Here is a 16,225-nt window from a genome sequence, read left to right as displayed (position 1 = left end):
ACTCATGAGGTACTATATACTGGCTAATTGAACATAATAAAAAATATAAAATAAAAATTTAAAAAGATCTTTGGTTCACTGTGCCTCAGTTTCCTCAGCATTAAGGAGGGGTTAGTAATTCCTCATACAATAATTGTGAGGATTTGAGGAGTTAATATAGACAACTCAAAACAAAATAATAGAGAAAATGGATAGGGAAAATAAATGGATTGGGAATAGTCCTCAGATCATAGAGCTTTTATCAAATCCTTTGGACATTAGATGTGAAAACCTAAGCATAATTTAAAAAATTTTTTTCCTGCTTAGATTTTAGGCCAAATTATAATAGGTTTTCTTTGGTGTAGGAAGATACTCAGTAATACAGTTGGAAATTAAGGTATTGATTCAGAATATCTGAAAAATCTCTCTCTCGGTAGGGATCTGTGAAAAAATGAAACACAGTCCTCCATTCACTCACCAGCCTACCTCATGACTGTTAGAACCTTCAGCAGCAAGCCTGTTGAGTCTCTGGTATGCACAGGGCGAAATGCTAGGTTCTGAAAAGCTAATACCTTTAAGACAGAATTTATAATGTTATATTCTGTGTATTGGGAACATTTACCAGGTTTGAACATAAGGTTAATACAAGAAATATATCATTATGGTAGGAAAGTCCACCAGGTTCTTCACATGCCAAAACGGAAGGGCAGAGCCCCGGGGGGGGGGGATTTGAATGAATAGGGTCGACTGCAGAGGAACACCAGTGCTTGCTTTGGGCAGTATTGAGGAATGCTCTTCAAACAGCAAATCCCCCATGTGCAGGCAAACTTCGAAATTTCTTTGACGCATTTATTTGGCTTTATTTTTAAAGAAGAAAGTTCATAGATAAAATCAGTGTTCTTAAGTGTTAAGATAAAATGAATCTTAATGTTTTAAAAGTTCTCAAGTTATTTGAAATCTTAAGGTTACAGTTTCCTTCATATAGACTGTGTGGCTCTGTTTTTACTGCCTAGGTAACATGTGACCCACTTAACAGAAACTTCCTTAATACCTAACGTTACAGTCATCGTAGTGAAGGTTGACTATTTGGTACATAGCCAAGCTTTGTTTTAAGCCCTTTTCTTTTTTCTTTCTCTCTCTCTTTTTCAAAGATTTTATTTTTTTACTTGAGAGAGTGAGAGGGAAAGCACAAGTGGGAGGGAGGGGCAAAGGGAGAGAGCGAAGCGGACTCCCCGCTGAGCAGGGAAACCAGGGTGGGACTCCATCCCAGGACCCTGAGATCCCAGGAACCTGAGCAGAAGGCAGGTGCTTAACTGACTGAGGCACCCAGGTGCCCCCGTTTTAAGTCCTTTTCATGTAGTAGCTTTGTTAATAGTTGCAACAGTCCTTCAATGCATAGGTGCTATGTTGTACTGGTTTAACAGTTGAGATCTGTAAAGAACAGAGAGGTGTTAAGACTTTGTCCAAACCTCCAAAGCTCGTAACGTAGAGTTACGTTTCAAGCCAGGCAGTATGGCTGCAGAGCCCTGTTCTCAGCTCCTGTGTCGTATTGTCTCCTTCCATAAATCACAGGTTAGGGAAAATGTGGGAAAAAACACTTAAACGAGCTTCCTGTTTCAGAAGTAAAATTTGCTGTATAAGTAAACTGTGTAATTTGTAATTATTTTAAGGCCACAGCTTTAATAAGTTATTTTTGTTTTCTGTCTTCACAATAAAAATATATTGTTGACTATTCAGTGTCAGGACTTAACATGATTATAGTAAATATTAATTGTGATTTTTGTTTTCTTCCTAGTTTCATGGTTTTCTCCAAACGAAAATATCCTCATTGTTATTTTCCCAATTTTGGCTGTACTTCTGTCTTGGGGACAGTTTGGTATTGTGAGTAAGTATTTATCTCTATTTTTCATTTATGTTTTAATGATGAAAATGTTACTTCTGGGAGATAATATTAGTGAACTATTTTATCTGAGTTGTATTAGGAAATGTGATAATGTGATAAATAATGTATAGTCTTAATATTCTTCTTGAAGTGTATATTCCCCCCCACAATTTACTACAGTTCACTTTTAATTCCTAAGGTTTTTTTTAAAACTTCTTAAGAATGAATAGTGGAAATCCTAATAATAAGAATACCTTAAACTCTCTCTCTATAAGGTTTTCAGAGCCTTTACACACATTGTTTTGGTAGCGATGGTCACGGCCCTGCATTAGTGTCATGGCAGGATATTGTATTTTTGAGCATTAAGACTGCCCTCTCTTTGTTTTCCTAGTTTGCACTCATCTGTGTGCCTGTGTTCATCCTAGGAGAAGCCCCATCTGAACTATGTTTTTGTCATCCTTACCATGATTCTGCAGCCCCTAAGGAAGTAGCCATGGATGAATTGTGGTTTTTAATCATGTTTTGCTGTGATAATCATGTGAGCAAATTTCTCAGAGTTAATCTTGTTGCTATTTCAGATTTAGCATCAACAATGTGGAATTGTCACTACTAGGTAAAAATATGTATTCTGGTTGATACTTAAACTCAACCATATTTCCCTACCAGTTTGGTAAAAGAAATTTACTACAATGATGAAGTTCTGAGGTGACAGTCTACACAATTAAACTTCTAACATGTAAGATTTATTCCTTATCTCCCTATCATGCAATGATAGGACAGTGAGCATTTATACAAGGCAAGGTATGAATACTGCTGATCTCATTTATTTCATTCTGCAACCTTTAAAAAAATGAAAGCTAGTAAAATGTTGTAGTGGATTAGCCTATTGTATATTTCATGAATTTTACTTTTACTCAGAAATCTAAAGTGATGAAAATGGAGGAGAGATGACTGATTATATATTCTGTGGGCTCTACTCAATGTGTGGCACTCTGGAAAATGCTCTGTGATTTCAAAGCTGTTCTCAGCTCTTGTCTAAAACAAACGAAAGGGAAGAAAGGGCTAACAGTGACAACTGTCAAGATATTTCACAACTTTTATTTTCAAAAAAGTGTCTAGACTTCTTGTGGAAATTTTCTTAGAATTTTGGTAAGCCTTTTATATCACAAAAAAGAGTGATAGAGCATCAGGATCTATTCAGTCTTTCCTGGTGTTGGAGAAAGCCTTTATCTCTATTGGCAGACCCAGGCCTTAAGCCCATGTCATATGATTGAGGTAGAGAATAGCCTTTTCTTAAGATTATGAAATTATTTCACAGTAGTATGATTTGTTGCATTTAGATTGGTTGAAGTTTGCTGACCATGGCATTATCGTTAGTAACATTGTTTTTATTGTCTGAACCAGAAAATATCAGCCATATTCTTACAAAATAAGCTTTACAATTTTTCTGACTTAAAGAATAAATATCACTTTAGAACCCCTTATACAATATAAGAAATTATGGAGCAGAAACAAAAATCTGAAGTCCCCTAACATGGAAATAAGTTATTGGTGTATTCTAGTGAGTTTCCTCCTTCCCATTCATTTTTTTTCCTATGCATTTTTGTTATGTTTCTTTTAAAAAGAAAACTGTAAATGGACATATAGAACTTACATACATATATCCTGATTTTCCCCCTTGTTTTCAGAAATCTTTTTATAGCTGCCTATACTCTAATTTACTTAACTTTCATCTTGATAGATATTAAGGATGTTTCCAAATTTTTTTGATACTATGGAAATAATTCTGCTAAAGATATGTAAGACTAGAAATGGCAGAGATATTTTAAGGCTCTTGACACATACTGCCAAAGTGTTTCTTGAAAGTTTGTATCAGTTACTGCAGATGAGAATATCTGTTTTTCACCTCATAATCCTGACATAATTCTAAAATCTTTGCTAATAATTTGATGGGTAAAAAAAAATCTTGTTTTAATTTTCAGTTTGTTAGGTTGAATGCTCTTTAATATTTATTCCACTGATCATATTTTAAAGAACATGCTTCTGAAGCCAAAAAAATATCTTGGTGGGAATTTTTTATTTCAGCTCTCCTTAGAACAAGTAAATGTGGCGGGGGGGGGGGGGCGGGGTGGAGGCGGGCCTCTATGCTTGATTGACTCAGTTTGGACTCCCACTGGAAGGTGTTAATAATAAGAGTACCTGCATAACTGTGGAACCCTTGCTCTGTATGGTGGATGCTGGTAGCACTGACCTCTGCAATCACGTTTACAGCTCATAGGAACTCAGTGGGGGTAGGTGCCATCGTTATCATTCCTGTTTTGTAGATTAAAAACCTGAGGTAGGTTTGACAGTTTGCCCACAGTCTCCCAGCTCTTCTCTAGTAGTACTGGGATTTGAACCAGTGCTGTATACCACTACATTGTACTACCTCCCTAGTTTATTTTGAATTTATTTTGAGAACTTTTTTTTCCATGAAGAGCGAACATATATCTGGGTACACATTCTCGGTAGATGAAACTTACTGACAGAGCAGAATGTAGACCTACTTTGTTTAATTTTCTTAACAAGTATCTATTGACAGGGTGCCTGTGCTTGTTAAGCATGGGCTTAGAGCGTCAAGATGTGGAAGTGAAATGCATATTGCCCCTCGCTTTGTAGCACTCGCATTTCAGTTGAGGAAACATGTAAGTGTGCATATTTTGTGGCTTCTGTCCCATTTTGAGGATAGTCATGGATCTAAGTCTACCTTTTTGGGGGTACCCTTTCTAAGAGACCTCCTGTTTACGGCCTTAGATTCTACCAAACAGGAGAGCCCTTCTCTTTTCTACTTGTCGTTCGGTTATGTGTTTTTTAGAGTGTGATTATCGTAAAGCCCCTGAGTTATTAATAGTAACTCACACCCATGACTTTCACTTTCTGGATTTCTAGTTCTTCTTAACCGTTTCAGGTTACCAGATAACCATTTATGGTCTGTATTTGACCACAGGAGGCTTTTCTAGTTCTAGTTCTAATGCCAGTCTTTTGGTGGTTCAGGATTCAACTTGGACTTTCCATAGGCGAACCGTATAGTAAAGAACAGGTTATGCCTTTGTTTTTAGGAGAATGAGTTACTTTCTACCAGAAATGTATTTTGAACTGTATCTCAGGATGCCATTGATCCTACTGAAGCCCAAGAAGATTTTTAAACTGCTGAAGCCAAGGCAGGACTTGGTGAGCCCTAGACCATGTTTTGAAGACAAAGGTTTCTTACAGGGAAATGTTCCTAAACATCTTTGCCTTTATCTTCAACTTACAAATTTTTAAGCAGAATCTTATGCTTAGCAAACAACTCGGAGAGGACTTAGAACCAGACACTGAGTCTTAACTGAAGTCACAAATCTCTAGTAGTATTACATTTCGGACACTTTCTTTTTGTTCTTAAAACTATACCAACTCAGTTTCCCACATCAATGACAATTAAGTTACTGGCTGATTTCCAGGGTTCTTCTTCCTCAATCTTTGGTAGTACCCCAAGTAATTTCTGTCATTAAGATGTTTGATAAGTGATTTCATGTGTTGCCCACCAAGATCTCTAGTTCCTATAGTTTTAAGGGACTACAACATTCTGAAATTCTTCAAGTCAGGCATATCTATTTTACTTTTCATTCCTTTGAACTTGTCTTTACACAAAACCGTGAGACCATAAACATGACCAAGTAAGAGGAAATTCTGCAAAGCAATCTAAAATAAATGCAAAAAAAATTACTATTGCTCCATGACCTTTAAAATTTTGGTCAAAACATTAAAAACCCTCTTACTGTCAGTAATAACACTATTACAAAATGGGGGGAAAAAGTAAAACTATTTAGTACATGGTAAATTAGAAACACTGAGAATTAAAGTGTTCCATCAAGAGTAGTTTGAATGGTGCTTGCCTCCTTCTTGTTATATAACTTGGAATACAGAGCAAGCATCTTTTTTTATGCCTCAGTGAATTGTCATACTCCTTTTTAGGTTTGGATCAGCTTCCAACATTTTATCCTTTGCATTTATAGTGTTATACAATATCTCCAAGCATTTCTTAAAGTGAAGTTTTTTGCCAGAGTCACCACTTCTGGGACATCTGCATTCCTTTTGTCACAACCTACTCACTGTCCTCATTTATGCCAATAAGTTCACTTTTACTGAGTTTCTCTGGCTGTATATCTAGAATCTCTTGAATGGCAGTGTGTTGACATTCCCACAGTCATCTATTTTGTGATGTCATTTACATTTTATTTGAATCTCACTTCCAAAATTATTACTTTCTATTTCTTTACTCTTTCATCTTTGCTGACCCTGTTTCCTCCTTTGATAATCCATCATAAATTTCACATTGATTTATTACTGGGAGACCTGAAGGTTACACCACACATGCTCTGCTGTCTGTGCATCAACTGAGTAAAAGATGCTTAGTGAGTAATCACCAACAGTCTTTGAAAGAAGTGACAATTGATCACTGATCATGATGCACATCTGATATTAACAGGGTGATTTGTGGACTGAAGAGAGAGCAGTGAAGTTTGTGTCTCGTGCAAGTACTCATTTAATTCATTGTGGTATCGTGGTAGCTGAAATTTATACTGTGATTTGGGGGCATCTGTGTTATTTAGCTAAACCATCGTAACCAAAATTCAGAAATACTGGAAGTGGACCAAGCAAGGACTGCTGTAATTTATTTCAAATTCATGCATTCTAGACATCCTTCCTGTCCTTTTCTAACTTTTGTAATCCTTTCTCAAGGTTATTCCACAAAGATTTTGGGTACTGCTCAGAGGCATTTGGTTTGTATGTTCATGTAGAAATCATTGTTGGGAAATTCAAGGGAAAAATTCCTCACAACAGCCTTGAGATCCTACTATGTCCTTGAATCCAATTTTTAGGACTAGCTTTTAAGTACTGAAAGTAATTAGATCATGAGCATACATAAAGAGAATGTAAAGGGACAGGGAGTGTCTTTGTAGATTAGAAAAACCATTCCGAAGAAGTAAGGATGTATACTGACTTGCACTAGGAAAGTTCTATCCAGGAAGGTAAAATATCGTCACAATAAATAATATTACAAAGAGTCATTATGTGACCTGGTTGATGGATTCTATTAATAGGACTTTGTTATTAAGTTTACTCTCAATTCTGTTCAATAATCTTGAACTTCCTGTGCTTTCCCTTGGTCCTTGCCACATAATTATCACACTTATGTTATTAAATATTGTTATGCCCTGGTGTTATTGTAGGAGGACCTGAACAAAACTAGAGCTCGGCAATGTACTCTTGTAGGAATGCAGTTGTTATTCCTTTGGGCTTTTCCAAATGCAAACGTCCCAACTTCCTGCATACATTCTGAACTGATGGCACCATCCACAAGACCAAGTGTACATTTGGAACCAAAAAAAGGAAGTTAGCATGTTGGACATCTTCTCCTTTAATCTTCTGTATTCAAAGTACTTACTGCATGGTGCCTGGGCTTTTTTTTATTTCTGCGTCCTTTGACCAGGCATGTGTCATTATTCATGTTTACACAATTGTTTCATCAAAGCCAGTTGGGTAGTGTATGGAGTTTATTGTACGATTCTTTTACTTGCCTTTTGGCAAGTCATTAGCATTAATGTTCCTTTTTCTCCAACACCAGATTCGCAAAGCCTTCATTGTTTTGTTTTGTTTTTTTTAATGAGCATGTTAAATTTTATAAAACATTAATTTAAATTAAATCTTAATTTAATTTAATTTGAAATTAAATCTAAATGAAAAACTTTGAAATTGTAATTTCACTTTGAAAGTGATAGATGAGCTTTACCGATTGAAAAACAACATTGATTTGCAACTTAACAGATACCAAAGAGATCCTACAATTACTCTCCTAGAGTTGTCAGAAAATAGCACTATAATAATGAAATCAAACACATCTCCCTTTATGACTTATTCTTAATCTGGTATAAAGAGACTGAGGTCTGTGTAGACCTATATGGGCATATTGAATCTCATCTTTAGGGATAAAAGGGCATGAAAACTAAGGTAGTAGATTTTATTTGATTTCCAGGTTGATCTGATAATTTCACTAGATTTTGTCACCCACAAACCTACATTTTATTTTATATGTCTTTTATATCAGTTACAAGGAGACAAGAAAACTTAATGGAGTATCTATTTATAACATTAGCTGTTACTTCAGGTAGTAGACAGACTGTCATTTTTTTATTCACATGAATTTGAAGATTAAATACATAAGGCTTTTTTAGGCTAGGTTAGACACATACCTTTTATTTATTGAATTGGGAAAGAACATCAGGGAGTGTCATTCCATCCTCACTCTTGCTCCTTGCCAAAACACACACACATACACACGAATGTAAGGGCCTTGAGGCAGGAATATTTGGATTTGGTTATTTTGTTCAATGCCAGGATTTAGAATAGTGATTATCACATAGTAGATGCATAGTCAATTATTGTTACATAATCTTCTACTTGTGCCTTGATTTAGCTGGTATGATTTGGGCTAATAAAAGGGTCTGCTACATTGTAGGTGTATAGTAAATATTTCTAAAACGAATGAGTTCATCAACCTAGCTCATTTCTGAGAAGTAGCTTGCTATACTTAATTATGTTATAGAAGGTGTAAAAGGTAAAATTTTAGAATTCCTAATTTGTTGTAAAAACTGTGATTGTTTCCTTATATATTTGCTATTCCTTTGTGGCAGCATTAGGGTTATAAGTTTGTGTTAAAAATATACATGCTGCCAGCACCAAATGCTGATGAGGACGTGGGGCAGCAGGAACTCTCACTCACCACTGATGGGAATGCAGAGTGGTGTGGCCACTTTGGAAGACAGCTTGGCAGCTTATTACAAAGCTAAACATATTCTTTCTGTATGACCTGGCATTGTGCTCCTTGGTATTTATCCACATGGAGTTGAAAACTTATGTCCATACAGAAACCTGCACACAGATATTTATAGCAGCTCTTCTGTTGGGCAGTAGGTGAATGGATAAATAAACTGTGGTACACCCATGCAGTGGACTGTTAGCAATAAAAAGAAATGAGCTGTCAAGCCGTGAAAAGGCATGGAGGAGACTTAAATACATATTAAAAGAAGTCAGTCTGAAAAGGCTACATGGGTGTCCTTATACACTTATCCAAACCCAAGAGCATACAACACGAAGGCTGAGCCCTAAGGGAAGCCAGGGATGTTGGATGATTATGATGTGTCAGTGTAGGCTCAAGCTTGGTAGAAAATGTACCATTCTGGTGAGTGATGGTAATAAAGGGGAAAGCTATGTATGTGTGGGGATAGGGGATATAGCAGATTCCCTATACCTCCCTCTCAGTTTTGTCAGAAACCTAAAACTACACTAAAAAAAATAAAGTCTTAAAAAAGCGTAAATAGTGTTAATGCTCGTATTTTATTTGCATATTGATTTCAGTACTTTTGGCTGAAGAGAAATCTTTTAAAGCTTTGCTGATTTTATTTATTTTGTTTATCTATCTATCTATTTATTTATTTAAAAATTCTTTTTAGAGTGAGTGTAAGCAGGGGGTGGAGGCAGAATGAGAGGGAGAGAATCTTAAGCAGACTCCACAGTGAGCATGGAACCCAACGCCAGGCTTAATCTCATAATCCTAAGGTCAGGACCTGAGCCAAAATCAAGAGTTGATGCTTAGTGAACTGAAGCATCCAGGTACCCTAACGCATACTGTTTTTTAAAATTACATAGATTGTCTTGCCAAACAGTGAGGGGGTTTGATAAGAGCCAACAGTGAAGGGCATGTTATATTATCTTTATCTTAATGCTAAGTGTTTACGAAATTACTTGAATTTATTTTCTTTGTTGCATTTAAAGTTTTGATAGATTTGATAAACAAGGGTAAGTCTACTTAATAATGGACTAGAAAAAAATCACCAATAACAGATTCTTGAGATTATTGAGTTCTCTGGCATCTGTATCAGATTTCTGACCCTTTAGCTATACTGAAAAATTGACAGCTGAGTTAACAACATGGTATCTTCTCCACACTTACTGAGGGACCTACATAGGTACCATCATAAGCAAGAAAATGAGTTAGAAGAAACCCTTTTTAAAGGTTCACTAAAGAATACGTGGAGATACTCTTTGATTGCCTGTGGTTGCATAAGTTAGACCCCACTGATATATCTGATAGAAATGGCTGCTTAATTTAAGGAAGAGGAAGGTAGCCTTGAGAAGAAGTAGTAGTTGAACCAATTAACAAGAACGGCTACCTCCAACATGGAGTGTATTTATATGCCAACGTTTGAAAAGGCCATTCTATGGTAAAACACTGCCAATAGTAGCATTTGCTGGTGGCTTATTTTTGTGGCTATTGTTGGCATTGTTTTTCTCCTACAGCTCTTCTAAGTCTGAAAAGGCAGAATTTTATATGAAGTTCACACTCTGATTTTTAAGAATGATATGTCTGCCTTTTTGCATGAACTTCTACTATACTCCAAGGTGGAATTTTTGCTGCTTGATTTTAGTAGCTCTTTTGTGTGTTGAATTAAACCTGGAAGAGTCTCATAAATGTTTTATTGATTGTGAAGTACATTTGAAACACAGCTTCTATTTTACAACCTCTTTGCAGAACTTTCAAATTCTATTTAGGTAACAGTATGCGTAGGTCTAAATGGAAAGCCTGACCTATGTCTAGAGAAAATTTTTTGTTTTTTTTTAACCGTATTTGTGCCTTTTGTGACCTATACTTGGAATTTCATCCTAGACAGTGTTTGAGCTTAGAAAATAGGAAAGATGTGACAATCTGTGCCCTATAATAAGTCAGGAACATGACTGAGTCATAGTCATATAAGTTCCAAGGCCGGATGGATCAAATGAAAGCTTGGGGAACTTGCCAAATTGATTCTCACTCTTTTCTGATGAATGTGGATTCGGTTACTCAGCTTCAGGGAGGATTATTGCTTAGTCCTCCATCTCCCCCTGAAGAGACTGAAGTTGAGGTTAGAATCTAAAGGATGATTGCCACCTAAAATGGGTGGAGACGTAAACAATCTTCAGGTGCCTGCATCGTACCTTAACATCTTTAACCATAGGTTACAGTGGAACCTGAGGTTTTAATACCTTATATGTAGATTTTGTTAGGTTCGTTTAGGGGTTTATTTATTCTTTTTAGTATTTTTGACCTATTTGTCATTTTAATGGAAACAAGTTAAATGCTAAATACAACAGTTAAAAATTCTTCCCCTCAGGACATAAATTGATGACTACTGGTGTAGAAAATATTGTGTGTATGAAACAGCAGAATTTCAGTCATACACTCTGGTACTCAGTCTGCTTTTAGGTTGCTTTTATCAGCTTTCTTGGTGAAAGATTAATTTTAATATTAACCAAAACAAAACCCAAAAGGTGAATATATAGGAAAAGAAATACAGTTAACTCTTGAACATGATTTTGAATTCTGTGGGTCCCCTTATATGTGGATTTTTTATGGTTCAGCACTATATATATGTATATATAATTTTATATGTATATATAATTTTATATGTATATAAAATACAAATATATTTGTATTTTCCCTTCTTTATGATTTTCTTAATAACATTTTCCTTTCTCTAGCTTACTTTATTATAAGAATACAGTATCTAATACATATACAAAATATGTGTTACTTAACTTTATGTTATTGGTAAGGCTTCTGGTCAACAGTGGCTATTAGTTGTGAAGTTTTGAGGGAGTCAAAAGTTATACTCAGATTTTAAGGAGCAACTATAATATAATATTTTTAAGCTTATCTATTATATTGTTTCAGGGAAGGTACCAGATACTTGACAGTAGAGCTAGCATCAGAAATAGTACATGTATGACGAGTGCTATTTTTGTGGTGTATTTTCAAGAAATTATTTTAATTGAACAATTAAGCATCTTTTGCCATCAGGATATCAAGAGGGTATGATTTGTCCAGTGTTTATTCTGCTTTTTCAAAACAAAATTACCTAGAATTCCAAATGCTTTCCTAATTTTATAAAGGTGAAATAAAGTTCTCTTTTTCTCAGTATTATTAAATAGCCAGTTATTTCTCATCAGTGTTATGTATATCAGTTTTAAACCTGAGACAGTTTTCCTCCTCAGGGAACATTTAATAATGTCTGGAGACATTTTTGATTGACACCACTGGGGTGCAGTTGATGGCATATAGTGAGTAGAAGCCAGGGATATTATTAAACATTGTATAATACACAGAACGGCCCCCCTCCCCCTCATGCCCAAGGAGTTATCTGGCCCAAAATGTTAATAATACCTTAATTGAGAAAGCCTGATATATATAACTTCATTTCTTAAAGTGTAAGAGAATAAAGTGTCACCTTTAAATTCAGTATCCATATGTATACTACCATGACAATATTTAGACATCGACTTATTATGAAAAGGATTTGAGGTGGCTTGACATGATATGAAGGAGTTGTTCCTGAAAGATTATTCAATTATAGTAAGTTATCATCTTGTCCCTACACTTTATAAGTTACAGAAGTGGCTTTACTTTTTGTGATTTGGTTCATGTAATTCTTTGTTTTCTTTTTAAGCAATTAAATATAAATCCAGTCTTGTGAAGGAGAAAACCATTCTTTTATTTGTTGGTGGACTAGTGCTCACTATAGTTGTCATTGTCGGAGCCATTCTTTTCGTCCCAGGTAAGAAACACGGTTATCTGAGGGAGACAGGATTAATGGAGATGGCCAGGTTGGGGGCGGAGGGGTGTTAGTTTCCTAGGCTGCTGTAACACATAACCACAAAGTGGGTGTCCTAAAACAGTAGAAATTTTCTCACAGTTCTGGAGTCCATAAATCTGAAATAAAGATGTCATCAGTGCCATAATCCCTCCTGAGGCTCTAGGGGAGAATCCATTTTTTGTCTCTTCTAGCTTCTGGTGTTTGCTGGCAGTCTGCAACTCCTTGGCTTGTGGTGCCATAATTCCAGTTTCTGCCTCCATGGTGTCTTTGTCAAATCGCCCTCCACCTCTGTCTTACAAAGACACTTGTCATTGCATTTAGGGCCAACCTGGATAAACCAGAGTAAACTCCTCCTTTCAGGATCCATAACTCAATCATCCTTTGCTATATAATGTAATACTCTTTTGCCACATAAGTTAATATTCACAGATTCTGGGGATTTGGAGGTAGACGTATCTTTAGGGCCATCATTCAACCCACTGTAGAGGCAAACTTCATTTGCCAAGACATGGAAGTGGGAATGAATGTGGGAAGTCTGTCCGAAGCCACTTGTGTTCAGAGGATGGGAATGGGAGTGGAAAGAAAGGGTATATTGCACATGGAGAGATGGCAAAGGTAGCGTGGGACCCACAATGTAGACTGAAGATAGCCATTGTCATTTTTGAGCTAAATACAGTATAGATATAATGTTTATGCACATAAGTTTGGCAGCTCTGTTTGCCTCTGGAGTTAGAACACAGGGAGGAAGGAGATGAATTCAGAAGATCACTTGAGAGAACAACTGTTTTGACTTTGGGACAGATTGAACCCAGCAAGTGAAGGGAGTGGCAAGAGGTGCCTCGAGAGTTTCTCCCTGGAATTCTGTCAGGTAGCTGAAGAGGCAGAGCCAATTTAAGATTTTGACATGTGGAGACTTAGATGTTGGTGTTCACATGTCTTAACTTTGGTCTTAATCTGAAAATAGTGATTTTGTGTGAAGTTTTGGGAGAAATATATTTTTAAACCTTTTTAGTTTGTAAGAGAAGTATTGGGACTAATACATTTAAGTAATTTAACTTCCTGCAGAGTAAGAAGTATGTAGGATAATATTTTAAATATTATTTTTATTAACAGGTGAATATTCAACAAAGAATTCTTGTGGACTTGGTTTAATTGTAATTCCTACAGTGATATTAATATTACTTCAGTACTGTGTGTTTATAATAGGTGAGTATTTGTTATAGCATGATTTTGTCTGCCTTTTTCATTTTAAAATACTTTGGTTGAAATATTTCTTGTATTTTTTTTTACAACTCAATTAAAAATTGGCTTATTAAAACATTTTCCAAGCTATTCTTAGTGACATTTTCCCTGTATGGATTAAATTTAAGGTTAGCTTAGGTTTTCAAAGCATTCTGTTATTTTGTAAAAAGTAATTTTCATGTATCTTTGATGCTAGGCAGTAGATTTATCAAATTATGTTATATAATTTCTTAATGATTATCTTCATATTTTTATTTCAGCTTTTTCAAATTATAGGTAGCTATTCAACATATTTTTTGTTTTTTTCTAAGCCTCTCTGTTAAAAAATAATTAGTTCTATAAAATAAAGGCTATCAATTGAAAATAGTAGAAATATATTTCTTTTTTAGTTATTGGCAAATCTTAACATTGTAGTTTTAAAAGATGATACAGATATCCAACCTATAGTTGGTAATAATCTTCATTGCTGTTTTGGAGTCAATCACTAACATATTTTTGTCATTATTACAGTCAGTTTTGTTCTATTTGTACATTTAACTCTTGGTCTTAGAGTTTATCCCTGGCTTGATTAAAATTTATTAATTTGTTACAAAATTGAAGATCTAGCACACCAGACAGAGGTTGTGATGTTTACAATGGCGTGTTTGCAGAACAGTTCTCTCCAGCAGAGCAATTTATGTACATGTGGCAAAGTCATCCATAATAGCCATTCATACTGTAAAATGCCCAAACGTGGTAAAAGCAGCACTGTTCTAAGATTTTGGGTAAAAAGTACCAATCCAGCTGAGCTCAGTGTGAAAATAAAAGACTGCTGAATGTATGAATCTGGAACTAACTACTGTGTGAAATGGCGAAGTTTAGATCATTGGGAAAGAAGCTACCATCTGACAAGGAAAGCCAGAGTTAGTCTTTGGTCACTGGATGTTATTTTTTACTGTACCGAAGCAAGGAGGTGTGATTGCTTCTTACGTGCTCTCAACCCATTCTTTTCTCCTCCAGGTGTTTGGATGTCTCCCTTCACCATTGCCATACTAATACTCCAGGTACTGGGCTATGTGCTTTCTGTGGTTGGACTAAGCCTCTGTGTCTCAGGTAAGGGTCACGTTCTTCTCTAGTCCCATTTTGTCTTACTAGGAATTTCTCTTGGGCAGCGGTCTTCTTCCTCTTCTTTATCCATTCACCAGCTGAAGGACATCCTGGCTGCTTTCTCTTTTTGATGATTAAGAATAAAGCTACTTATAAACATGTGGGCATGTTTTAGTGTGGACATAAGTTTTCAACTTCATTTAAGTAAATACCAAGGAGTGTGATTGCTGGATTGTTAAGAGTATATTTAGTTTTGTAACAAATCGCCAAACTGTCTTCCAAAGTGGCTGTGCCATTTTGCATTCCCACCAGCAGTGAATGAGAGTTCCTGTTGCTCCACATACTTGCCAGCATTTGGTGTTGTAAGCTTTTCTTTTTTTAACTCTCTTTTTTTTTCCCTGCTGAGAATATAGTGTTTTCCATATTGCCATGAGAATACTGGCTGTATATGGCTTGTGGGCTGACTATCCTAGCAGCCAAACTGCTATGCCTGTATTTGTGGGAGAATTTTTTTAAATGACCAAGCTCCAGTTGGTTAGAACATCTAGGTTTTACACACTATTTTCCATTAGTCTTGGTACGATAAGGTACATGTTATGCAAATGAAAATTTTTTTCTTTTAATAATTTGGAGTCATTTCACTGACTGAGTTAATAATGAATTTATAGAGATAATTTTTGTTTCTTAATAATTAGAAAAAGAATTATTCTCCTTAAAACGTTATATATTACTATTATTGCTAGGTCTTTTTAAAAGTTCACTTATTGGGGTACCTGGGTGGCTCAGTGGGTTAAGCCTCTGCCTTTGGCTTGGGTCATGATCCCAGGGTCCTGAGATTGAGCCCCACATTAGAATCTCTGCTCAGCAGGGAGCCTGCTTCCCCCCCTCTCTCTGCCTGCCCTCTGCCTACTTGTGATCTCTGTCAAATAAATAAAATCTTTTAAAAAAATTAGAAAAAATAAAAGTTCACTTATTTCATGTAGGTTTCTAACATGAAATTTCACTTATTTTTACAGAGTGCACCCCAGTGCATGGCCCTCTTCTGATTTCAGGTTTGGGTATTATAGCTCTAGCAGAATTACTTGGATTAGTTTATATGAAACTTGTTGGTAAGTCAATCTTATTTTTGTTCACCTATGCCAAGAATTTCAAATATGTGATTTGGAAAATTCTTTTGATTGGATCTTATAAATTATGACTAAGGAAATTCATCAGTGTTTCCAATAATGAGAAAATACCATGAATGCAGCTGTATTTTTTAAATAATAAAATTGGAATGATGTGGGGGTGATGAAAGAGGATAGAAGTAATAAGAATTAATGAAAAG

At 35.7% G+C, this 16,225-nt stretch overlaps 1 protein-coding gene across 4 annotated transcripts in view; it reads left to right on the top strand.

The window, feature by feature from the left end:
* The window catches only part of CD47 (CD47 molecule), a 45,397-nt gene that overhangs the window by 19,588 nt on the left and 9,584 nt on the right, over positions 1 to 16,225 (top strand). For all 4 annotated transcript variants that reach the window (XM_080806326.1, XM_080806325.1, XM_080806324.1 and 1 more), the window contains exons 3-7: positions 1,775 to 1,864; positions 12,424 to 12,531; positions 13,684 to 13,776; positions 14,812 to 14,904; positions 15,915 to 16,007. In XM_080806326.1, the coding sequence (XP_080662452.1) occupies positions 1,775 to 1,864; positions 12,424 to 12,531; positions 13,684 to 13,776; positions 14,812 to 14,904; positions 15,915 to 16,007 (477 nt within the window). The remainder of the gene's footprint in view (positions 1 to 1,774; positions 1,865 to 12,423; positions 12,532 to 13,683; positions 13,777 to 14,811; positions 14,905 to 15,914; positions 16,008 to 16,225) is intronic.

The sequence above is a fragment of the Martes martes genome, assembly GCF_963455335.1.
Source record: "Martes martes genome assembly, chromosome: 1".
Taxonomy (NCBI): domain Eukaryota; kingdom Metazoa; phylum Chordata; class Mammalia; order Carnivora; family Mustelidae; genus Martes; species Martes martes.
This window is presented reverse-complemented; position numbering and strand designations above follow the sequence as displayed.